General features: G+C 22.0%; 1 protein-coding gene across 13 annotated transcripts in view; it reads right to left on the reverse strand.

Annotated features, from left to right (window-relative positions):
- Positions 1-4,197: 4,197 nt before the first annotated feature.
- LOC134827464 (casein kinase I) overlaps positions 4,198-25,878 on the reverse strand; it is a 39,804-nt gene continuing 18,123 nt past the window's right edge. The window contains exons 3-13 of one of the 13 annotated variants that reach the window (XM_063840101.1): positions 25,453-25,563; positions 24,019-24,170; positions 16,078-16,192; positions 15,171-15,439; positions 14,926-15,096; positions 13,992-14,066; positions 9,550-9,624; positions 8,852-8,923; positions 7,964-8,062; positions 4,816-4,922; positions 4,198-4,740 (exon numbers count right to left, since the gene is read on the reverse strand). In XM_063840101.1, the coding sequence (XP_063696171.1) occupies positions 4,665-4,740; positions 4,816-4,922; positions 7,964-8,062; positions 8,852-8,923; positions 9,550-9,624; positions 13,992-14,066; positions 14,926-15,096; positions 15,171-15,439; positions 16,078-16,192; positions 24,019-24,170; positions 25,453-25,563 (1,322 nt within the window). In that variant the 3' untranslated portion in view covers positions 4,198-4,664. Of the gene's footprint in view, positions 4,741-4,815; positions 4,923-7,963; positions 8,063-8,851; positions 8,924-9,549; positions 9,625-13,991; positions 14,067-14,925; positions 15,097-15,170; positions 15,440-16,077; positions 16,193-20,610; positions 20,760-24,018; positions 24,171-25,452; positions 25,564-25,878 lie in introns of all 13 variants that reach the window. The other 12 variants (XM_063840103.1, XM_063840102.1, XM_063840104.1 and 9 more) reach the window with 12 other exon arrangements.

Below are 25,878 nucleotides of genomic sequence, written 5' to 3' on the forward strand. Positions count from 1 at the left end.
ATTTTTTCAGTTTAAATTTTTTGGCAGTTTTGAGTTATAAAATGATTAAAAATGATAAATTAGAGCCCTCTGACAAATTTCAATCCATTTGGAGCAAGATTTGACAAAAATTGCTTTGACACAGTTTTTGACACAGTTTTTTTGCTCTTGATTTAGTTTTTAAAACAAAACTATGTCAAAGAAAAAAAATTTTTTCAGTTTAAATTTTTTGGCAGTTTTGAGTTATAAAATGATTAAAAATGATAAATTAGAGCCCTCTGACAAATTTCAATCCATTTGGAGCAAGATTTGACAAAAATTGCTTTGACACAGTTTTTGACACAGTTTTTTTGCTCTTGATTTAGTTTTTAAAACAAAACTATGTCAAAGAAAAAAAATTTTTTCAGTTTCAATTTTTTAGCAGTTTTGAGTTATAAAATGATTAAAAATGATAAATTAGAGCCCTCTGACAATTTTTTTACCATTTGGAGCAAGATTTGACAAAAATTGCTTTGACACAGTTTTTGACACAGTTTTTTTGCTCTTGATTTAGTTTTTAAAACAAAACTATGTCAAAGAAAAAATTTTTTTTCAGTTTAAATTTTTTGGCAGTTTTGAGTTATAAAATGATTAAAAATGATAAATTAGAGCCCTCTGACAAATTTCAATCCATTTGGAGCAAGATTTGACAAAAATAGCTTTGACACAGTTTTTGACACAGTTTTTTTGCTCTTGATTTAGTTTTTAAAACAAAACTATGTCAAAGAAAAAAAATTTTTTCAGTTTAAATTTTTTGGCAGTTTTGAGTTATAAAATGATTAAAAATGATAAATTAGAGCCCCTCTGACAAATTTCAATCCATTTGGAGCAAGATTTGACAAAAATAGCTTTGACACAGTTTTTGACACAGTTTTTTTGCTCTTGATTTAGTTTTTAAAACAAAACTATGTCAAAGAAAAAAAATTTTTTCAGTTTAAATTTTTTTGCTTTTTTGAGTTATAAAATGATTAAAAATGATAAATTAGAGCCCTCTGACAATTTTTTGGCAGTTTTGAGTTATAAAATGATTAAAAATGATAAATTAGAGCCCTCTGACAAATTTCAATCCATTTGGAGCAAGATTTGACAAAAATAGCTTTGACACAGTTTTTGACACAGTTTTTTTGCTCTTGATTTAGTTTTTAAAACAAAACTATGTCAAAGAAAAAAAATTTTTTCAGTTTAAATTTTTTGGCAGTTTTGAGTTATAAAATGATTAAAAATGATAAATTAGAGCCCTCTGACAAATTTCTATCCATTTGGAGCAAGATTTGACAAAAATTGCTTTGACACAGTTTTTGACACAGTTTTTTTTGCTCTTGATTTAGTTTTTAAAACAAAACTATGTCAAAGAAAAAATTTTTTTTCAGTTTAAATTTTTTGGCAGTTTTGAGTTATAAAATGATTAAAAATGATAAATTAGAGCCCTCTGACAAATTTCAATCCATTTGGAGCAAGATTTGACAAAAATAGCTTTGACACAGTTTTTGACACAGTTTTTTTGCTCTTGATTTAGTTTTTAAAACAAAACTATGTCAAAGAAAAAAAATTTTTTTCAGTTTCAATTTTTTGGCAGTTTTGAGTTATAAAATGATTAAAAATGATAAATTAGAGCCCTCTGACAAATTTCAATCCATTTGGAGCAAGATTTGACAAAAATTGCTTTGACACAGTTTTTGACACAGTTTTTTTGCTCTTGATTTAGTTTTTAAAACAAAACTATGTCAAAGAAAAATTTTTTTTCAGTTTAAATTTTTTGGCAGTTTTGAGTTATAAAATGATTAAAAATGATAAATTAGAGCCCTCTGACAAATTTCTATCCATTTGGAGCAAGATTTGACAAAAATTGCTTTGACACAGTTTTTGACACAGTTTTTTTTGCTCTTGATTTAGTTTTTAAAACAAAACTATGTCAAAGAAAAAATTTTTTTTCAGTTTCAATTTTTTGGCAGTTTTGAGTTATAAAATGATTAAAAATGATAAATTAGAGCCCTCTGCCAAAAATTTTTCCATTTGGAGCAAGATTTGACAAAAATAGCTTTGACACAGTTTTTGACACAGTTTTTTTGCTCTTGATTTAGTTTTTAAAACAAAACTATGTCAAAGAAAAAATTTTTTTTCAGTTTAAATTTTTTGGCAGTTTTGAGTTATAAAATGTTTTTGATCGTTATTTTTGTAAAAAATTAATTCTTGATTTCTTAATCGAAATAACCTCTTAAATAGTGCAAAATTTCAAACTTGTTAAAAAACAGCTAAAATATCGCTAAAAAAGCTAGAAAAACTTGATTTCTTAAGTCATTTAGTATGAAAAAGTATTTCAAAATCTATATAGATTTTTGATAAAAATTATGGGGGAGGAAACGCGAAACAGAAAACGGTCTTGGAACACCCTTAAAATACCTTACCTAAAAATTGAAGCCCATCCATAACAAAGGTACAATAAATTTCTGACAAAATTTATTATTTTTATCCATAAATTATTTTAAAAGATTTTTTTTACATGTTTCATCATTTTATTTTTTATCTTTGTTTTTTTCCTTTTTTTTAGAAAAATGGTACATTTTTAATTATTTTTTTTTTATAATATTTGTTTAATATTTATTAAATAATAAATCAATAAACATGTTGTTGTCAAGATTGATTTAATTTTTTTTTTGTTTTTTTTTAATTCTTTTTAATAATTTTCCGCCACTTTTGGGCTTGATTTTCAATTTCTTATACGATGATAATATAATAATAATAATCATAATAGGTTGTAGTAATAATAATAACTTTTCGCGGAAAAAAATCAATACAGCACATTTTTTTGTTTTATTTATTATATTATTTAACTAATATTCCTTTATGTATGCATTTTTCATGTTTTTTTTTATTCTTTAATTAAGTTCCATTTATCTACAAAGTTATTATTATTATTTTTTTTAGCTGTAAATAGTCAAATGTCTCATATTTATGTTAAATGTTTAATTAATTATTATATTTATAGTAGGTAAGAATTATAATAATTAATTTATTTATCATTATTATTATATTTATCAATTTTTTTAGTGTGTGTTTTGTATTTTTTTTTCATATTTATTTTTTTATAATCATGAATTTTATTTAAATTTACGTTAAAGTTGAAATAAAATATATTCAGCAATCCAATTATTTATTTATTTATTTTTTTGTTTGTAATAAGAATAATAACCTGTATATCTTATGTACTAAAGCTTTTCATTATTTATTTTATTTATTATAATTAACTTATTTTAAATATGTTTTATGCTATATTTTTTTTTATTTATTTATACTAATGCGAATAAAACAAATTTATTTACACGAAAAAAAAATTTAGTAATAAAATATTTTTTTTTTTAATTTTTGTTGATGTTCAGTATTTTTTTATTTTTTTTCCTGAATCAAGTCAAACTATAATTTCAAATTTAATAATAATAATTTAACAAATGCTTTAATTATTTTTTTTTAAATGAACAAAAATCACGCACACATCCGAATTTGAAATAAGCAGCAAAAAAAAAAATAAAAAGTCGAAATAACAGCTCACATTTATTTGTAAAAATTCACACTTAGAGCAGGAAAAAGAAGGAACATCAATTTATATATTTTTTTTAAACTTTACATTCTCATTCATTCAACAACTTTTCTTTTCTTCCCTTTTTTCTTGTTTTTTTTTTTATTTTAATATACATTTTATTTATATTATATATAAAAGTATAACATAAAGTTTCGTGTCAATATAAAAAAAAAATATATCAAAAGAAAGGTTGGTAGTGCTTTACTTATGAAAAGTTGGACAATGGAGAAAAAACTTTTTTTTTTTTCATACATATTATTACGTCTTTGGGCTTTTCATCGTACAAACATAACACGTAATAAATTATTTACTCTATATCAGTCAGTTTGCTTTTTTTTTGTTCTTTTTGTTGATTTTTACTCTACAATTTAATTTTTTTTTCTTTAAAAAAAAAATGCATGAAAAATATTTATTTATTTTTTTGTAACGAAATGGAAGTCATTTAAAAAAAAAGTATTTGGCTTTTTTTTTAAATAAACAAAAAAAAATAAAACAAATTATTTAAAGGATTTTTTTGTCTTAATTTATGGCTTTTTACATGTATTTATTACATTATTTTTTGTAAACAACATAACGTCCTATTATAATTTTTTTCTCATCTTTTTTACACAAGCAAATTTTTAATAATAATTTAAAGCTGATTTTTTTAATAATTTTTTTTTACTCATGATTAACGCAAAAAAAAGAGTAAAAATTTAAAATTAAAAAAAAAATAAGAAGAAGTATGAAATTTTTTTAACAAATGAGGCGTGTGTGTGACTGCTGAGCTAATTTTTTTTTTTGTAAATTTTCTTGGATTTTTTACGTTTTTTTTTTTTTTTTTTTTTTTTTAATTTTTTTTCTTTCTCTCTCAAATCTCGATGAAAAAAGTTTATAATGGAAGTGTCGGTGTATTGTTTGTCGGTGTTGCCGTCAAAACGGATGCCGATGGATAACGGAGCGTGTGCTGGGATGATGCTTGGATGAAATCCTGACTCGGATTCAGGACGCTGTCGCGCGAATTTGAGTGAGATGTGGCACGTAACAGTGTTACCTGTTCACGTTCCGGACTACATTGCACTGCTTCTAGTCATTTTTGGCGCGAAGACTTTTTCTTTTTCCGCTTAAAGAAGCAACAGCATCTGGAAATAATCGAATTCCAACAACTGATATTTTATTGTTTTATTTAAATTTTTTTAATTTTTAGATAAAAATCGTAGAAAAAAGTTCAAAAAACTTACTTTGTTTCATCCACAAGTTCAACCTCCGGTTGTTGCGTGATTGGAGTATTTGAATGGCCAGCTGTGGGATCGTCAGCATTCAATTCGCCGTTCGTTGAGCTTACAACCTGCAAAAATCATCAAAAAATTCGCATAAGTATCGCAAAAAAATCATTTTTATCGCTAAATTTCACAAAGAAATATAAATTTCTGTACAGTCAAAGGTGCTAAAAATATAAAAAGAGAGTAAAACGGTGTTCGATATGTTCAAAAACGGGACCTTTCTGGTCACGAAATGTTTTTTTGTCCAACGATGATCATTAAAAAAATTATAAAACTCGAAATTATTTGTGAATTTGGTGAAAAAGTGAAATAAACGAGGCTGATTTTAATTAAAAACCAAAAATAAATTGATGAACACAAAATACAAGCAACGAGATGATCTCTTTACAACAGATATGATGTGATAGAAACGTCAGGGAAACGGGATGACAAAGCAACTTGTACAACAAAAGCCTTACAACAACGTCATTGCTTCTAAATGTTACACATAAAAACATAATTTTACAACGACACGGATGAACTAAACGAAAAACAACTAAAAATAACGAAACTAACCGTTGTAGCAGTAGCAAATGAGGAACCAAGATCAGGCATACGACGACATGAGCTTATTTTTACTTTCAGTCGCTGGTTAGCAGTTAACTATTTTTTTATATTTACATTTTTTAAGTCAAAATACAAAAAAAATAACATTTACTTAATTAATTAATTATTTTTTTTTCTAAAAAAAAAATTTAAATTAAATTTATTAATTTAAATTAATTAAATTATTTTAAAAATTAAAAAAATTAATTTAAATAAAATTTTAAAAAAAATTAAATTTAAAATTTTTGTTTTATTTTTTTCTATTTTTTTAAATTTAATTTGAATTAAATTATTTTTGATTAATTAATTAAAAATTAAATTTAAAAAAATAAAAAAAATAATTTTTAAATTAAATTTAATTTATAATTCAAATTATAAAAATAAAATTTAATTTTATTTCAATTTTAAAATTTAAATAAATTACTCAATTAATAAAAAATTATTTTAAATAATTTTAAAAATTATAAAAATTGAAATATAAATTATCATTAATTTATTTAATTTAAAAATAAATTATTATAAAATAAATTAATTAATAAAAAAAATAAATCCTGAAAAATTTTATTTTGCACATTCAAGCTTTAAAAAGCATTTTTTTTATTAAAATTAAATTTTTAAGTAAATAAATTAATTAATTAAATTTTAATTAAAAATCGACAATCAAACAGTTGATTGTTAAATAACGCCTTGTCTGTTAGTTTTTTGATGGCCATCTATGTTCTCTATTCTAAGGGACTATCCGAGCATTCTATTCTAAATATTTCATAAAATTTTCATTCTATTCTATTTCATTCAAAAAAATTACAAAAAACCCGCATTTAAAAAAAATATTTTTTTATACCAATTTTTCTATTCTAATATCAAAAAATCACGAAAGTGTATGAACCATGCTTTAACTTTTTCTATATCCAATTTGACATCAATTAATTATTATTTAAAAAAAAATATTCAAAATAAAGACGATTAATTTAATTAAAATTACCAACCATCTCATAGCCATACACAAACCTTATAAATATTATGTAGAACATATCAAGGCAAAATAGTAGTATATAACAGACCAAAAATAACATTGTTAGCTAGATGATAAGTTTTTTTTTATCAAATACATGTATAAAGAGAGAGGGAATATATAATAATAGAGAGAGGTATATATAAGTTATATATTTATATATATATTTATAATTTTCGATGATGATTGTCGAAAAATAAAAAATTAACTAATAGAAAAAATGAAGTTTACTACTTTTAATGAAAAAATATTTTTGAATGATTTTTGTTAATATTTATGAAAAAATGAAAGAAATGTGATTTATTGAAATTGTAAATAATAATAAAATTTGTATCATCCACAAAGATACTATCGAAAAGTTTTATGTATTATACGAAAAATGATTTAGTAGTAATTTAAAAGTTATTAAATGAAAATTTATTTGAACAGAGCAGGCACAATTTATGGTGAATTCACATTCCTTTTACACGTGTAAAACATTATTATTAGAAGTTTACTGAAGATAGTTCATGTATTTATAATAGATGAAGTAATTTAAAGTCAATTTAGAAATTTATTCAAAATAAAATATAAAAAATTAGATAAATAAAAAAATATTATTTTTTTTGTGAATTTTTAATAAATTACTTTTAAAATTATTATTTTGAAATTTTTTTAAAAATTTTATAAAAAAAAACAGAATAAAAAAAAAATTAAAATAATAAAAAAATAATTGAATAAAAAATTTAAAACATATTTAACTATTTTTTTTAATTAATAAATATTTTTAATAATTAATAAATTAAATTTCATAAATTTATTTATTAAAATTATTTATTTAATTAAAATTAATTATAAAAATAAAAAAAAAATATTGAACTTTAAATTTAATTAAAAATAATTTTATTTTAATTTTTTTTATTTTTAATTAATTTTATTATTTAAAAAATATTATCATTTGTTCAGTAAATTATTAAAATTCATTTTAAAAAAATAAATTAAATTAAAACTTTTAATTAAATCAAAAAGTTTCTTAAAGTAAAAAATTTAGTTTAAATTAAAAATTAATATTTAAATAAAATTAAATAAATTAAAATTAATTTTCACAATAAATTAGTTAATTTTAAAATTAACTTTATTTAATTAAATTTGATCAGTTAATTTTATTGGTATTAATTTAAATAAAAAAAAAATAAATTAAAAAAATAATTTTTTAAAAATTAATAAATAAAAAATATTTTAATATTTATTTTTTGAAGTTAAAAAATTATTTTTTTATCATCTCGTAGAAAAATTATTAATAAATTATTTTTTTTTCAATATTTTTATAAAAATATTTGACATTTTGAAATCAAATTAAAAATTAAATTATTTTTTTTTACTTTTTATTTATTAAAATTAGTATAGTAAGAGAAAAACACGTATCGCATTACAACAACAAGAAAATATCAGTAAAAAATCTCAGGATTCAGTTCATTCAAAAAAAATTAATAGAGAAAGGGAAATGGAAAGAAGGAAACTCTTACGTACCTGTACAGAACCATGCCTGTCTGCCGGTGTAAGATTACCCAATGTGTTCCCTTGTTTGGGAACGTCGGACCATGCCGCGACTCCTCCTTTTGCATTTGTCTGCACAATTTCGCGATCGCGGAGTGTTTGGGTAAGGATTTTGATTTTTTTTTTTGTGTGTTAAATGACATGAACGAACAAATTTTTATTTTATTAAAAAAAAAATAAAATCAAAAACAAACATTTTTCATATGAAACAAAAAAAAATTAATGAAAATGAATATTATGAGTGTAATTGTGTTTTTTTGTTATTTTTTTACGTGTTATTTTGGCAGCGTAGATGCAAGAGCAGAAGACATGATTTTGAATTTCGCAGGCAAAAAAGAAATAAAGAAAAAAAATTTTTTTAGTTTATTTTTTTTACCAAACAGATTTTTTTTTGCCAATATTACAACAAGAAATTTAAGTTCTAAAGTCCGTTACCCTTACTACTCTTTTTTTATTTAAAATAATTAATTTTTAAAAAAAATCGAAAAAGCAGCGATACTCCTCAAAGGCAATAAAGGCACAAAAAAGCAGCAGAGCATTATTAATTAAAAAAAAATAAATAAAGAAAAAAATCCAAAATAATGAGAAACAAGTCCTTAGTCGTCTGTGTCGTCGTCATTAGTGAAGCATAAACGTTATTTCAAAAATAACAACAACAACAAATAAAGCAAAAGCATTGTTAGCATAATTTCCCCGAAGACCAAAATTTTCTCATCATCCGAAAATGATGATGACGTCCTCCGAAACGAAATTTCTTGGAAAATTTCCTTTTTAACATCATCATCATTTATCTTCTACAATTTTGTACTCAATAAAAAAAATCAACGACGAGCGATAAACAAAGAAAAGCGCTCAACGAACCTCCACGATATAGACAGTATCTTCCTCAAAATAATCCATCGCCTCTTTTAGGAGAAATTCCTCCATTAAATCCTGACACAATTTAATTTATTTATTAAATTCACAGATAATTCCCCCACGAAAAAACAAAAAAAAAATTATCATAAATTATCATCGCCAAATTTCTAGCCTAAAGTCCTAAAATTCGTACAGAACTTAAAATAAACAAACTTTTTTTTTTTTTGCCTAATTAAACCTGTCAATATAGATTTGACTCGAAATTGCTTTTACTTAATTCTCCTTCAGTTTCGGCCAAAAATCAACATAAAATGAAACAAATAACCCAATTAAAATTTGTGTCACTCTCGATTCCGAATCAAACTTCGCTTAATTACGTTAATTAAGCGGCATCGCAACCGAGATGCCTTTTTATTAAAAATTCATCCTTGTTTCGCGTGGAGAAGCATTTTAGTTAGTTAGTCATGAAAAAAAAAATACAAAAAAAAAATAAACTTTGAAGAACTTGCACACCACACAGCAAAGTACTTTGTGTTAATGAAAAAAAAGCGAATTAATTTTTTTATTTTCTTTTTTTTATAAACAGATTTTTTTTTTTTGCAGAATTTTTACAAGGCCTTTTTAACAAGAATTTAACAAGAGTAGAAGAAGAAAAAAAGCGATTTACAAAAAAAAAGGACAAACAAACATTGATTACTCACCCTGTTTGTTGACTGATGTCTATTTGGTGAAACAACGACTTCGTGCCCAGTTTGCAGTGATCCAACAGGCGTAGACTGATGATGAATCATGAATGCGATGAGAAACAGAAAAAAAGAAGAAGAGAAAGAACACACAATTGTTAGTTATTTGTTTGATGATTGATTGAAATTTTTCTAATTAAAAAGTGGTTTTTGAAAAGTTTGATATGTGAAAGTTTTTAACAAAAATATAAGCAACTTTTTTAGTAGTTTTGTACGGATATAACAATAATATTTGTAAATAGCGAATGTTTTTTGAGGGAAATGTGATTTTTAAAAATGTTTCATATTTTTTTTTGGATTTTATTTGGAATTATTTTTTTTTTAAAATTAATAAATTAATTAAAATTAAATTATAAATATTTTTATAATTAAATTATTTAATAAATTTTTAATTAAATTTTTAATCTTTTTTTTTTTTTAATTAAAAATTTTAATTAAAATTAAATTAAAAAATTAATTGAATAAATTTATTTTTCAAATAAAAAAATTTTTTTATTAAATTTAATTTTTAAAAAAAATCAATTAATAAATAAAATTGTAAATAATAATAAATTTATTTTTAAATTAATTAAATTCATTTTTTAATTTTTATTTTTTTAATTTTTAATGAATATAAAAATTTTAAATTAAAAAATTAATTTTTAAAAAATCAAAAAAATTTTAGAAATTTAAAAAAATTAATATAAATAATTTTTTTTTTTATTTTAATAAATAGGTATAAAAAAAATATAAATTAATAAAATTTATTTAAAAAAATCAAATGAATTTTGAAAATTAAAAATATTTTCTTTGAATTAAAAAAATTAAATTTAATTTTTTTTTGATGTAATTTATTTATATCATTATTTATTTATTATTTATTATTTAAAATTTAAATTAATTAATATTTTTATTTAACGAGTAATAATTTAAATTTATTTATTTTTAATTAATTTACATTTTTGACAAATACATAAAAAAAATTAATTTTAAATTTTTCAATGCAGAAAATTTTAAATAATTAATTTAATTATTTATTTAAAAAAAATATTAAATTTTTTGGTGAAATTTAAAAAAAAATAAATATATGAAACATTTTTAAAAATTTCACTTTCCTCAAATAAAAAAGGGGGATAAATTTAGCACAAATAATTCTATTTATTTATTTTATTTTTAATTTTTTGCTATTCTACAAAAATATTCAGGTAAACAAACAAGAGCTCGACCTATAAAATGTCGCTTTGTTTCATCGCTTTTCTTTTTTTGCACGATTCTCCGTGAAAAACACGTAAAAATATTCTTGCTTTAATGTCTAAACAACATAAGCTTGACTGATTCATATTTCCACTCCATAAATTTCATCCTCATTTTCTTTTTGTTGCAAAAATAACGCAGTTTGTTGCATTTTCCAACCGTAATAAAAGTTTGTTCGTGCACTGTTCGATGCCTATTTTGAATACCTATCACGTAACATTATTTTAAGTGCATGCAACACACTTTTCTCTCCTTTTTCTGCTTTGTTATTGTTATGCATGCATAATATAATAATATAATGATGATGATACAATATATGAAAAAACTTTGTTAATTGTTCCTTATTTCCTCCTTTTTTCGTAGCACAAGACGACGAAGTAAGCTAATTCTCGTACGTGAAGTGCTTGAATGTGTCAGAAACACACACAAACTCACATGATATCGATTTTCCGAAAGCGACCTTAATTTTCATTTCACAGGTTTTTACATGTTAGTTACTCGTTTTTTCTTCGTAATTTTCGGCAGCATGTGTTATAATCACACAAAAGACGCAATTTATTGTTTATTTCGTGGAATTTGGGAAAATTCTCCTTGAAAAGGGTTCCGATTGTAACTTTAGATAATTTGCCGAAAAGTAATTTTCCTTTTCTGAAATAATATTTAGATAACGAGTCTTTTAGTGAAAAGAGATATTTATTTAATTTCTCTTACGGGGCGAAAGAATGAAAAGGAAATGAAGAGTAATTTATTTTACAATTTACAAGATCGCCGCAGAAATGTGTCTCGTGGGTCGAATATAGAAAATTATATTTTTTTCTTCTGTTCTTCAAGCTCGTGGTTATTTTTGGATGATCTGAACATGCCTCGAATCAAATCCAATTCGATATTTTTTTTTATTATTTCCGTTTTAACAGGAATTTATGTGAAGAGATTTTTTATTGATTTGAAATTGAAATGAAGATTTTTATTTATTGGAAAATTTTTGAGAAAAATATTTTATTAAATCCATAAAAATTTTTTTAATAATTTTTTTATTATTATTTTTTTTTTGTTTTTTAAGATAAATATGTAAAAAAAAATATAATTTATTTTAAATTATTTTTTTTTATTTTATTTATTTCATAATTTTAAAATAAATAAAAAAAAATTATTTAAAATTTTATTAAATTTTTTAGATTTTTCTTTAATTTTTTAATTAAATTAATTTAATTAATTAAAAAATTATTTTTTTTTAATTTTTTTAATAAAAAAATAAAAAAAAAATATTAAAATATAAAAAAAATTAATCCTAATTAAATAAAAAAAAAATTTATTAATTTTAATTTTTTTATTTTTTTTTATTTTTTTAAATTATTAAATTATTAATTAATTAAATTTAAAAAAAAAATATCGCATAAAAAATATTTTATAAAACGTAAAACGTCAAATATTAAATAATAATAATCAAAATCCATCAAAAACATTTAATTAAATTAATTTTCTTTGAAGACCATAATTTTACAGGGGAAATTTAATTGAAAAAACCACCTAACAGATTCAACATAATTTATGGATTATATTTTCTCAGAAAATCTTTTTTAACCTAAGACACAAGGCGTCTCCATTGGCACGTGCAAAATTCCATTTCATGAAATTTTTTGATCAAATCCAATAAATCCGATTTTTTCTTTGTCTTTGTTTTTACCAAAAAATCCCAAAATTCGCTGTATTTATTTTTCATTTTATTTATTATTAAATAAAGAGCTCAGACACAGCGACGCACTAAATACTTTATATTAAATTAGCATGGTAATGGAAAAAGACAACAAACTAAATTGGTTTCAGTTTCATCTCTTCACAGAAATCTGTCTAGCTGTCATTTATCTCTGTCGTTCGTTTTGCCATATTTCACAATAAGGCACCACGTGGCATATTTAGCAGAACAAGCTACCGGATTTTCCAAGAAAAATCTAATGGTCAGTTCATTCATGACCACACGAGTGAAAGAAAAGCAAAAAAAATCAATTTATTAACCTTAATTTTATTACTCGGAACATAAGAAGAGAGGAACAAGCAAAAAAAAATTGATTATATTTTACCCGAGTTTCTTTCAAAGTTGTGTCGGATCGGATATTATAATGCCTATTTCTGAACGAGTTTTTATAAGAATTTATTTATTTTTCAAAAAAATATTTTTTTTTTCAATGAAAAAGTTATTTTTTGTGTTTATAAAAAAATGTTTAAAATAAAAAAAAGTAAAATTAAAAAAAAATAATAATTAAAATTATTAAAAATAAAATTTTTAAAAATATTAAAAAATAAAATTAATAAAAAATAAAATAAATTAAGTATAATAAAATTCATTAAAAAATTATTATTAATTTATTTTATTATTTATTAATTTTATTTTTTAATATTTTATAATTTTTATTATTTATTTATTTATTTTTTTTAATTTAATTTTTTATAAATATTATTATTTTTTTTTAAACCATTAAAAATTAATTTATTGAAAATTAATTTTTGTAATTTTTAAAAAATTAAAAAACGTTCGAAAATTTGAAAATATTTATATTTAAAAAAAATAATAATAAATAAAGATTAATAGAAATTACTTTAAATTTGAAATCAATAAAAAAAAAATTTTTCCGGGATCTAAATTAAAAATTAATAATGTAAAAAACCAAAATTAGAAAAAATATTAATATAAATTTTTAAAAATAAAATTTATAAATAATAAAATGTAAAAAATTTTATGAAAAAAAATATTTTTAATTTTATAATTTTTTTTTTTTTTTTATAATTTTTTTTATTTTATAATTTATTATTTTTCTTATTTTTTTTAATTTTATTTTTTATTAATTATAAAATAAAATTAAAAAAATGAATTTAATAAAAAATATTGAAAAAAAAAATTCTAACAGAAAAAAAATAAAAATTCTTATAAAAATTCACAATTAATAAGAAAACTGCCAACAGAAGCAAGACATAATAATAAAATATAATATTGATTAAAAGTATACTTGAAATTAGTGTACGCGATTCTTCAAAGTCTACAAAGGGCGTATGTTCAGGGACCTAATAGCGCTCAACATGACACGACTTGTGTAGTTTAGCTCTATAAGTAGCAGTAATAGGTATAATAAAAAATAAAACAACAAAAAAGAAACCATATAAAAAAATTTCACCTTGTCTGATTTCGTTTTAAGTATATTCGAAGGCGGTGCATGCTTTAATTGTCGCATAACATGAAAATTTCCCGGCTATGCGTGATCATTATGCGGAAAAAAAATAAATGAAATATTTATACTTTTTTTTTGTGTGTTTTTAGTTCAAGAATCGCGAGAAAAAGGAATTTCCGAGAAAAATTCAACATTTATTTCCACAAAAAAATCTTATTTGGGTTTTTTCTTGTTCGTGGGATTAACGTTTGCTTGACTTTCGGGTTTGCTTGCACGTAATTTGGGCTTTGACACGACCTGCGTTACGGTTTTCGGGGTAGTTTTCGATACTTTGGACTGACTTTTGTGGATTTTTGTCGCTTTTGTCGTTTCGAGAACCTCATTTTCTATGTGCTGAAATTCATAAATTTATTAAAAGCTTGTTTCGGTAACGAGATTACGCGTTGAATTATGGCGAAAATTCTCTTTTATCATCATCAACGGCAAGAAATAATCCGAAAATCGATACAGCCTACAGGTGCCGTGCCAGATACAATCTTCGTCGATGACACAAGAGACAATTTTTTTTTCGCGTGTGGGATTAAATCTCTTTTTGTCTCAAACGGAAAAAAATATCAGGATGGAAAATCAATTAAATTTAATTTTGCTAAGAGCGAAATGCGACACGCTCATAAAAAAATCGGAGTAAATCGGGATAATGACAGACCAATTAAAGGCCATTAATTACCATGCCAATCACGAAGTTGGCGAGGAAGTGAAGTCAAAGCCGTTTTTCATGAAAAAAAAATTTTAAAATTAAAAGAGAAAATTTTTTAATTGAATTTTCTTTCATTTTATGAGAAATGAAAAAAAAATGTGAAAAAAAAAATTCTTTGACACCTTTAGGTTTTTTTTTCACAAACAAACGGATTTTAATGGAAAAAATAAATAATTAACTCACCATCGTTTTTCCTGTCCAATCGAATTCGCCATCGTCAGTATATCCTTTCCTGTCAAACAATTCTTGGAATAAACGACGCAGATAGTCGTAATCGGGCGTCTCAAAAAAATCTAGTCGTCGAACGTACCGCAGATACGTGGCAAATTCCTCCGGATGATTTTCGCAAAGCACCTAAAAACAATTTTTTTTTATTAATATTTTTTTTTTCATTTTTTTTTTTTTTTTTGTTGAAGATAAAAATTTACCTCGATCGGTGTCGCCCGTTTTGTATCACCAATTTTTTGATATCTTTCTTTTAATGTATCAGCCTTTAGTCCTTGCCACGGCAGTGATCCACGTAAAAAGTACATAAACATATGACCTAACGCCTCTAAATCATCCCGTCTGGATTGTTCTTTACCCATATGTGTATTTATTGACATATATCTAGCTGTTCCCGTTAATGATTTATGTTCCCGATATGGTATATGTTTATTTGTATCTAAGTCAATGTACTCTTTGGCGAGACCAAAATCTGTGAAAATTAAAAATATAATATTAATTTTTTAAATTTTCATTTTTAATTATTTTTATTTATTTTATTTATTTTTTCTATTTATTTATTTTTTTATTTAATAAATTTTTTATTAATTTTTTTAATAAATAATTATTTATTAATTAAAAATTTATTTTAATTATTTTTAAAATATATTTTTTTTTTAATTTTTCATGAAATATAATTTTTAATATTTTTTTTTTAGATTGAAAATTTAAAAAAAAATGACAGCTGTCATTTTTTAAAAATCATATTTTGACAAAACAATTTAAATTTTTAACCATTTTCAACAAAATATTCAATTTTTAGCTGATTCTGACATCCTAAAGGCTCAAAATATTTTTTTCTAAAATAAATTTTAGATTTTTGATAAGAAATTTGACAGCTGTCATCTAAATTAAATCTAATTTTAGCAAAAAAAAATTATATTTTTAAAAATTTTTAATGAAAACTTAAATTTGAAGCAATTTTTTTTTACTTATTGAAACATAAAAAGATGCTCAAAATTCAAATTTTTATAAAAAAAATTTTTGACAGCTGTCAAAAATATTTTAAATTAGGTAATTGTCAACTTTTTATTAAAAAAATAAAATTTTATTAGAAATTAGATAACTTACCTATTATATGTATTATTTTATCACGCTTGTTTGAACTCCTACCGATTAAAAAGTTTTCTGGTTTAACATCTCTATAAATTAAATGACGACTATGAACGTATTCGATCCTATGTAGCTGTTAAAAAGAAAAAAAATTCCATTAAAATCCAGAAAAAAATAAATTATAAAAAATTCACGAGAAAAGTTCAGTCTGGAAAGTGCATTATTTATCCAATTATTATATTTTTTTTTCAAGCAAGCATTTTTTTCATTTAAAATTTTTCAAAGAATTTTACGAATAAAAATAAAATAAATTTTAATTAATTTTCTAAGCTAAGCTAAGCAAGCACAAATAAATAAAATTTTAATCAATCAATCTACGTCATTTTTAAATTCTACAGGAGTCTAGTCTATTCAGAAGCTGCCAAAAATGAGTCTCGTTAATGATGATGATGATTTTTTGATATAATTTTCTGACGAATGATTGACGCCAAATCACACATTTTTCGCATAATTAACATTTTGAGTGCTTTATTTGCAGGCGTGATGTGTTGTCGTCGCAAAATTCATAAAATAATAAATTAATTAATTTTGTGCATCAAATTTGCATGTGAGCGATTGTGAGCAAATTCTATGCAAATTTGGACGAACAAATAAAAAAAAATATTTAAATGCGTTCATAATAATTTTAATTTGGATTGTTTGATTCAATTAAATTAAAAAAGCAAAGAATTCGAGTGATAAATGGAAAAATTATTATAATTATTATTATTGAATTTATAAATATTTTTGTTTAGTGTCGTGTGTCATTAATTTACATTAATTTGAGTCATTCTATTTTTTTTTTATTTTTTTTTTTTATTTATTTTTTTTTTATTTTTTTTTATTTATTTATTTTTTTATTTATTTTTTTTATTTAATTTATTTTTTTTTTTTTTTTATTTTTTATTTAATTTTTTTTTTTTTTGAATTTATTTTATTTTTATTAAATTTAATTTTTTTATATTTTTTTTTTTTTGACGCAAACGCCTTGTTTTTTTCAATTTTTCCATTATTTGTTTACAAAATTGCGAAAAATTTTCATTTGTTTGTTTGAATGTCACATGCACAGTTCACACACAAGAATGACACAAAACCAACACGTGACCTCACACTTTTTATGGTATCATGTGCGAGAATAACAAAAATAATGACACAAAATGACTGCATTTGTAGTTTTCTCACATACTTTTTTTCGTGTTTTTATGTGCAAAATTTCACTGCCATGCCAGAATTTTTTTTATTATTATTATTTTATTTCATTTTCACAGCAAGTGAAACAACATAAAGATGATAATAACACGATGCACCAACCGAAAAAAAATAATAATATGAAAAAAAATCGATTGACATTTATTTATTTATAGCCACAACAAGCGAGAATCACGACGACTTCGACGACAACAAACTAAAATTCAAAATCGATTGTGTCACTAATGAAAGACCAAAACAAACGTTTGACAATCAATCAATTTTGATTCTAATGAAACCGAATCGAAGTGTAAACAACTTTATTTTTTTTACGGAATTTTTTATTGAACCAACACTTTTTTTTATTTTGGTTAATCGTGTGCTGTGCATTTCCAAAATAAGTAGCGAATGGTGTCTAGACCGAACGTGAGTCGTTTTAATTTGCTTTTATGTCTTTCTTTGATATTTTTTTTAAAATTGCGTTATTTGCATTTTTTTTTTTTTTTGATAATGATGATAATAATGGGTTCATTAAAAATAATTATCTTAAAATTTTTACTTTTTAAGGCAATTTTTATTTTAATGAAATAAAATATTTTTTTTTATTTGGAAGAAAAAAAAATAAAAATCAAATATACGGAAAAACATTTATAAAAAAATAAAACTTTTGATTAAAAAAAGTAATTTTTTGATTTTTTTAATTAAATATTTTAATAAAAAATTATTATTTTATGAAAATTTTTATATTTTTTTTAAATTAAATTAATTAAATATTAAATTAAATTGTAAAAAAATGATTTAACATTTTTTTTTTGTAACTTTGTATAATATGAGTCAAATTAATTTATTTATTAGTTTTAATATAAAAAAATAAAGTAAAATTAATTAAATAATTTTATTTTTTTGGCTAAATATAATTTTGTCTAAATAAAATGTCTTTAAAAAAATATAAAAAATAAATAAAAAATGTTAAATAAATAAAATAAAAAAAAAATAATTAAAATTATTATTTGAAAATTTTTCATTTTAATTAAAAATTAAATTAAACTAAATAATAAAATTATTAATTAATTTAATTTTTTTATTTTATTTATTTATTTATTTTTATTTTATTTTTTTTTTTTTTTTTGAATTAAAATAATTTTTTTAACAATTTAATATAAAATTTAATAAAAGCTTTAACTTTTTTTCAGTAAAAAAAAAATAATATTTTAAAGAAAAAAAATAAAAAAAATTAACAAATTGTCCTTAACCAAAAAATATTCGTGCTTTAAACTAAATTTATACCTTAATAAATTTTACCAAAAATTTTCTACATCTACTAACAAAACTTTCAGTGCAAAAAACTTTTTTTTTCTACATTCTGTTGATGAAAAAAGAAAAATCGAACCATGTTGAACAAAACCACAAAATTCACATTCCTCAGTTTATCAAGATATCTTTATCTTAATTTTTCATCTATGGCTTCACTTCAAACGAAATCCCTCATGAATAAATCAAGTTTCGCACCAATTTTTCTCTCCCTTCGTTTATTTTCTTTCAACTTTCTTTTTGCGAAAAGTAACAAAAAATCGATATCAACACTTTTACTAACATCTCGAAAGTTTGCTCCAACTTTCGTTTAGAATAATTCAATTTGTTGTTTATTTTCATCCCATTTGTCGGGTTTGGTACGAATTTCTCGCATAAAAAACGAAGAAAAATGAATTTTCATGCAGATCAGACAGAAATATTGCACTTTTGGGTGTAATATCCGCCCGAAAAAAAAAAGTTCGACATCAAATATTCAATAAAAAGTGTGACGAAAGCGCGACCGAAGGTTATTTTCTTCTTTGTTCTATTAATAACTGACACGATATTGATTTCATGTAAGCAATCACTATTTTGACGTCGTAACTAATTCCAGCGATAAGATAATTACCGACTAACTGAAGGATATTCAAATAAGCAAAAAAAAAAGTGTGACGTTGCAAATTTATGCTGACGTCGCGCTTTGATCAATTCTTGTAAAACACACAAAATTTCGTCGATTCAACATTCCGCAACTCTCGCAAGTCTATTTTTAAATCGGTAGCGAGCATAAAAAGTATCAATCGCACAGACTCGACAAAAAACATATTTAGCATGAACTTGAAAACTCAACAACAGACAGCGAGTCACTTTAGTGAAAAATTGATGGGTTCCGTGCGTGCTGTGGCATGGCAGTGTGTGTGTTGTTTTGTTTCGTTTCGTTTTTTTTTATTTATTAGAAAAACATACATTCATGTGACGTGAGGAAACTATTTTAAAATTATATTTTACAGCATGTAACAGGTTGCCCAACGTACAGAACGCGTTCGTTTATTTTTGCGAGCGAAATTTCGTGCGTTTAAGATTTTTTTTTTTAAATAGAGGAGAAGATGAATAACTAAAGAAATTATTTTTAAGCACTATTTGCCAATTTTTATGCGTGAAAAAAATTTTTTTCATCTAAGAATTTTATTTTTATAGTCCAAAAAATATTTTTTATAGTTGAAAAATTTAATTTATTATTTTTTAATAGATTTATTAATTTTTTATTTAAATATTTCTATTTTTTTTAAATTATTTCATATTAATAATTTTTTTAATTTTTATTTTTTTTACTTTTAAATATTTTTTTACTTAATTTAATTTATTTTATTTAAATCTTTTAAAAACCTGAATAAAATTAAATTTATTTATTTTTTTTATTTTTAATTAATTGAATTATTTTTTTAAATTCTTTTAATTTATTTTATTTGAATTTTTTTAAAACTTTAATAAAATTAAATTAATTTTTTTTTTTATTATTTTTAATTCCTTTAATTTTTATTTTATTTAATTTTTTTTAAAAACGTTAATAAAATAGAATTTAATTTATATTTTTATTACTTTTAATTATTTTATTTATTTATTTTTTTCTTATTTTTATTTTTTGTAATTAATTCAGTATTTATTTTTTTCACTTTAAAAAAATATAATTAATTTTAAATTTATAAAATTTAATTAATTTTATTTATTTTATTCAAATTTTATTAATTAATTATAAAATAATTTTAACAAGAATTTTTTTTATTAAATTTTTTAAAAATATTTTTTAATTTATTTTTTTTTTTAATTTTGTTCAAGGAACCCTCAAAAAATTTTTTTTTCTTTAAATTAATTTTCTAACTATAAAAAAATACTTTTTGGACTTGAAGCATAATATTTCGACTCTATACTATAAAATAATTTGAAAAAGAGGAAAAAGTGAAACAGAAAGGGGATAATAAAAAATTTGAAGAGAAAAGAAGAAAACAACAAAAAATGATACAGATTACTTACTAATTGTGTTGATATCATGAGTACTGTCTTCAGTGTAAATCTCCTGCCGCATAAATCAAATAAGTCTTCTAACGAAGGGCCGAGTAATTCCATAACAAGTGCATTATATTTGCCGCATGGACCAAAATAGTATACTTCAGGTATACCTTCTGCTCGAATAATTTTTTTTTCATCGAATTTTTTTTTTTTTATTTTTCGAAAAGAGAAACATTTTTTATTCATCAACAACAACAACAACGACGATTCCATTTGGACGATGAGATCAACAACGACGACGAGCAACAACGACGAGTATTTGAAAGAAAAGAGAAAATGCGAAAAATGCATTGAGTTAAATGTTTTCAGGGAAGAAGAAGAAGAATAAACAAAAAATAAAATAAAACTAAAAAAAAAAGATTTATGCTGAAAAATCCTTTTTTTCTCTCTCCCTTTGCTGTTGAATAACTTACGATTGTTATTTTAAAGTGAAATGTAATCATGTTGAAATCTGTTCTTCAACCTTCCTCGCGTTCGTCGAATTATTTTTAAAAAAAATTAATAATGAAGAAAAAAAAAGATAATAAAAAAATAAGCTATAAAATAATTTTTTTAAATTAAAAAAAATTTCTTTTAATTTTTTCTTGAAAGGGAACCATCGTTAGGAATTTTCGAAAAACGCACGACCATAAAAAATTTTTCTTCCGCATGTTTTATGGGTTAAGCACTTAATGACATCGAAACACATCTCAACAAACCGCACTCGTGTCAAAAAATTTTACAGTAATAAAAATGAATTTTACTTTATGGCGTGTGACCAACTTTTTTAAAGTTCTTTCAATTTAATGGTCTTTTAAGCAGCAGCCTTGACAAGGTCTTGACGACACACACAAAAAACACAAAAAAAAAGACGAACAGAAACGGAACTTACAATATGTATGAGGGAGGGATCAAAGACGACATATGTCGGTCGTAGATGTAAATAACACAAAAAAATAAGCTTGAAATCAAGTTAAGGAGAAGGAAGTGTACGAAAAATATTAAGGAAAATCGAATTAGAGTGATACAATTTGGGAAAATGTTTCATGTTTTAATTGGAGGAAATTTTTTATTAAATTTTTAAAAATATTATTTTCTTAATAACATTTAATGAAATTGATTGAAAAATATTTTTTTTATTACTTTTAACAAATTTTATATGAAAATTCGGAAATTTAATTTAAAAAAATTATAATTAAAAATTAATTTATTTAAAAAATATAGGAATTACTTCAATAATTTTTTAATTTAAATTTTTCTAATTTTTAATTGTAATAATATATTAATTTTAATATTAATAATTTAGTTATTTAATTTTTTAAATATTTTTTTAATTTTTAATAAATTTTTCATTAAACTTAAAATTTTAAAATAACTGTTAATTATTTTAAATTTAATTTAAAATAATTTTATTTTTTTTTTTTTAAATTAATTTTAATTTTTTTTTTATTTTTTTTATCAAAAAATTGGTTAAAATTATTTTGAATAAATCACATTAAATTTTTTTATCATTTTTAAAATAAAAATCTTTAATGTGAATTCAAAAAATTACCGTTAAAAATTAAAAATCAAATTTTAGTATTTTTTCAATAAAAAATTTTAAATTTATGCGATATTTACTTAAATTTTTTTATCATCAAATAAATAAATAAATTTAAAATAAAATAAATAAAAAATTTATTATTTATTAAAAAAATGTTTTTTGAAATATTGAGGACTAAAATTCGTACATGTCAATTCAAAAATGACAGCAGGAAAAATTTTAAATAATTATTTTAATTTATTTATTTAAAAAATATTTTTTTATTTATTTTTAAATTTTTATTTTATTTTATTTTATTATTTTTTTTTTTGTTGAAAAAATTAAAATAAAATATTAAAAAATTAAATATTCAAAACAAAAAAAAAAAATTAAAAAAATCGTGAAACATTTCCTCAAATTGCTCCAACTGTAATTTACTCTTATCCTCTTTCACCAAAAAAAACGAGCGACATTCTGAAAGCTAATTCACGTCGATAGCAATACTAAATCAAAAGCCCATTGATGCATGACGGCAACGAAAGAAAAGAGAAGAAAAAAATGAGGTTCGGAAAATTAAACAAATGGAACTCCTGCGTGTTTCTACGGAAAATAAAGGAAATGAAATGAGAACGAAAACACAGCAGAGAATAAATCTGTTTAATGGAAGATGAAGAATATCATTAAATATTATTTTGTTCATCAATTCCGAACAAGTCGATTGATTTATTTCTTCGGGCAACGAACTTTTTTTCTTTCTTAAAGTTGATTTTTTATCAAAATTTTTTTTTTATTTATTCAGGAAAAAAAAATAAGGAAAAATTAGCTGGTCCATTAGTTAAGTTAAACCCTTATCAAACAAAAAATTAGAACCAAATTTTCACGTACTCAAGATTAGTTTGGGAATGCACTGAGTTATGTAACATGTCAATCATCACGTCGAATCAACAAAAAATGTAACATCTGCCATAAAAGTTCTTGGAAAAACTACTTTCAAAGTTTTTTTTTTCGCAAAAATGGGCGGTTATTAGATCCGAATCCAATAATAACAGCATTTGAGACACTTGTTACTCGAGAAATTGACGAGAAATGTTGATGAGTAAGTAGAAAAGTACGAAATGACAAGCCAAATAATAAAATAATAATAATAACAAATATTGGAGGAACAGATCAGAATAGAAAGAGGAATGGAAGGAAGAGGGCACACAGATTACAGATTCAAGTAGTAAGTAAGTTGATGTTGTTGATGATGAAATCTCTCTCTTTTTCTCTCTCCTTGTCGTTTTTTCAAACATTTTTTGACGCGTCAATAATTTGATTCGTGCAAGAATTTATTCTGAATATTTTTTTTTTCGTGTAAAATATGGAAAAATTTTGTCATCATCATCATCGTAACATTTTATTATAATAATTATTTTTTGGTGTATTTTTTTTTAGTAACATAACAAACAGACATCATCAGGGAAAAAAACTACGGTCAATTTTTTTTTTTAAGAAGCAACAAACAAAAAAAAATTAAAACACATAAAAATATTTTTTTCTTGCTCGAAGAAAAAAGAATAGACTAGACTTTGTGTCTTTTTCGATAAAAAAAAAATTAAATAAAATATTTTCTAACATTTTTTTACTAACAAAGTTGTAGCTACTTTTTAGGGCTTCGTCACACCGCAAAAAAAAATCTCGAAAAAAGTAGCTACAAACACGCTACGAAACAATTTCTACAACAACAAAAAATTAAATTACTTCAAAAAAATGCAAACTATAGTAAAACATTTAAAAAAGGTAAAAAAAAAATAAAACATAGCAGGATAGACATTGATGCCGACCCAGACTCTCGTATGAAGAACAGAAGAAGAAGAAGTGTGTTGACTTACTAATTGCTTAGCTATCATCAAAACAGTCTTTAGTGAAAAGCGTCTGCCGCATAATGTAAATAAATCCTCTAACGATGGTCCCAATAATTCTAATACCATTGCGTTGTAACGCCCACTACACGTTCCCAAATAGAATAAGCGTGGAACACCCTCTGGGAATGAATGATTATTTGTAGTTTGTGGTAATTTATTACTTGATTGAGTACTCTGAGCGACTTTCTTTGGTACAGGGGCATCTTTAAAAATTTGTTTTCATTTTTTTTTAAATATACGGAAATAATATTAAAATTTTTGTTTTTAAAAAATAAATATAATTATTAATTTTTATTATTAATTAATTTTTAATTTAAACACGCAATAAAAAATTATTTTATTAAAAAATAGTGAAAAAGTTTCAAGAAAGGAAGGGAATTTTTTTCAGAAGAAAATGTAACATGATAACATTTCATTTAACGCAAATCAGTTAAAGGCATATCCATTTCGCGATTGTTTTAAAGGAAAAAAAAGAGGTTGTTAAATATTTGGCTATTTGGGGATATGCCCTTAAAATGATTAATTAACCTTGATACAACCTTCGTTGTAGCTCTTGAGGGAGTTACAGCTTTAATTTGGCGAATTTTGAATGTGATTTTATGAGAAAAAAATTATAAAGCTTAAATTTTAAAAAATAAATTTTTAATTTAAATTTATGTTTAAATTAATTTACCAATTAATTAAATTTTTAAAAAATTAAAAATATTTTTTTTTGTTAAAAATTAATTTAAAAAAATTAAAAATTCGTTTTATAAAATTTAAAAATTATTTTAAAAAATTTTGAATTTATTTTATTTATTTAAAAATTTTAAAATGTTTTTAATATAATTCAAAGAATAATTTTTTCGAATATGAAATTATTTTTAAAAATCTATGATGCAGAAAAAAATATTTTTTTCGAATTGAAGAAAAATTACAAAAATTGTAAAGATATTTTTTTTCCAAATTTAAAAATTATTTTTAAAAAATTAAATATTTTTTTTTTTAATTTATTTTAATTTTTTTTAATTTAATTTATTAATTTTAAAATTATTATAAATGTTTAAAAATTATTTTTTGATTTAAATAACATAAATAGATTTATTAAATATTTAAATAATTAATTCAATAAATATTTTGTATAAAAATTTTAATTAAAAAAAATATATTAAATTCAAAAATTTTTTATTGTGAAAAAATAAAATATTTTATTAAAATTCTTCAATTTTTTTTAATATTTTTTTTTTATTTTTAAATATTTTTGAAAAAATACAAAAATAATTAATTTCTCATAAAATCACACTAAAAACGCAAATTTTCGAATATAAAGAAAGGGTTTGTGTTAAGAAAAAAGATAAAAAAAAAAACATTTTACGCACAAATTCTTATGTACAAAAAGAAAACCAAACAATTGTAACTTACCATGTGATCCTAATAATTTGTAAAACCTATATTCTAAATGTAGTTGTGGTGCTTTTGATTTCATTGGCTCCATTTTTATTGCTACATGTTCATTATTGTATAAATTTTTTCCTGCAAAGAAACGCAAAAAAAAAAATTTCGTTATTGGAAGTTTATAAAAAAGAGATTTTCTTCTTTGATATGGCGGAAATTTATGTATTTTTGCCATAATCTCGCTCTTTTCCAACAAAAATAGGATGGAAAAAGGATACAAAGTAAACAAGTGTCGAAGCCTGAGGCGAAAATTTCATTGGGTGTTGCCGGTGTAAGATTAACTTTTTTTTCGTCGTTGGAAAAATGTCAGAAAATGGAGACGACTGGTTGTTTGTCTCCCTTTAAACGAGCGGATTAGTCCTAATTCACTGGCACACATTATTTTTTCGTTTG

Source organism: Culicoides brevitarsis, chromosome 1 (genome assembly GCF_036172545.1).
Source record: "Culicoides brevitarsis isolate CSIRO-B50_1 chromosome 1, AGI_CSIRO_Cbre_v1, whole genome shotgun sequence".
NCBI lineage: Eukaryota > Metazoa > Arthropoda > Insecta > Diptera > Ceratopogonidae > Culicoides > Culicoides brevitarsis.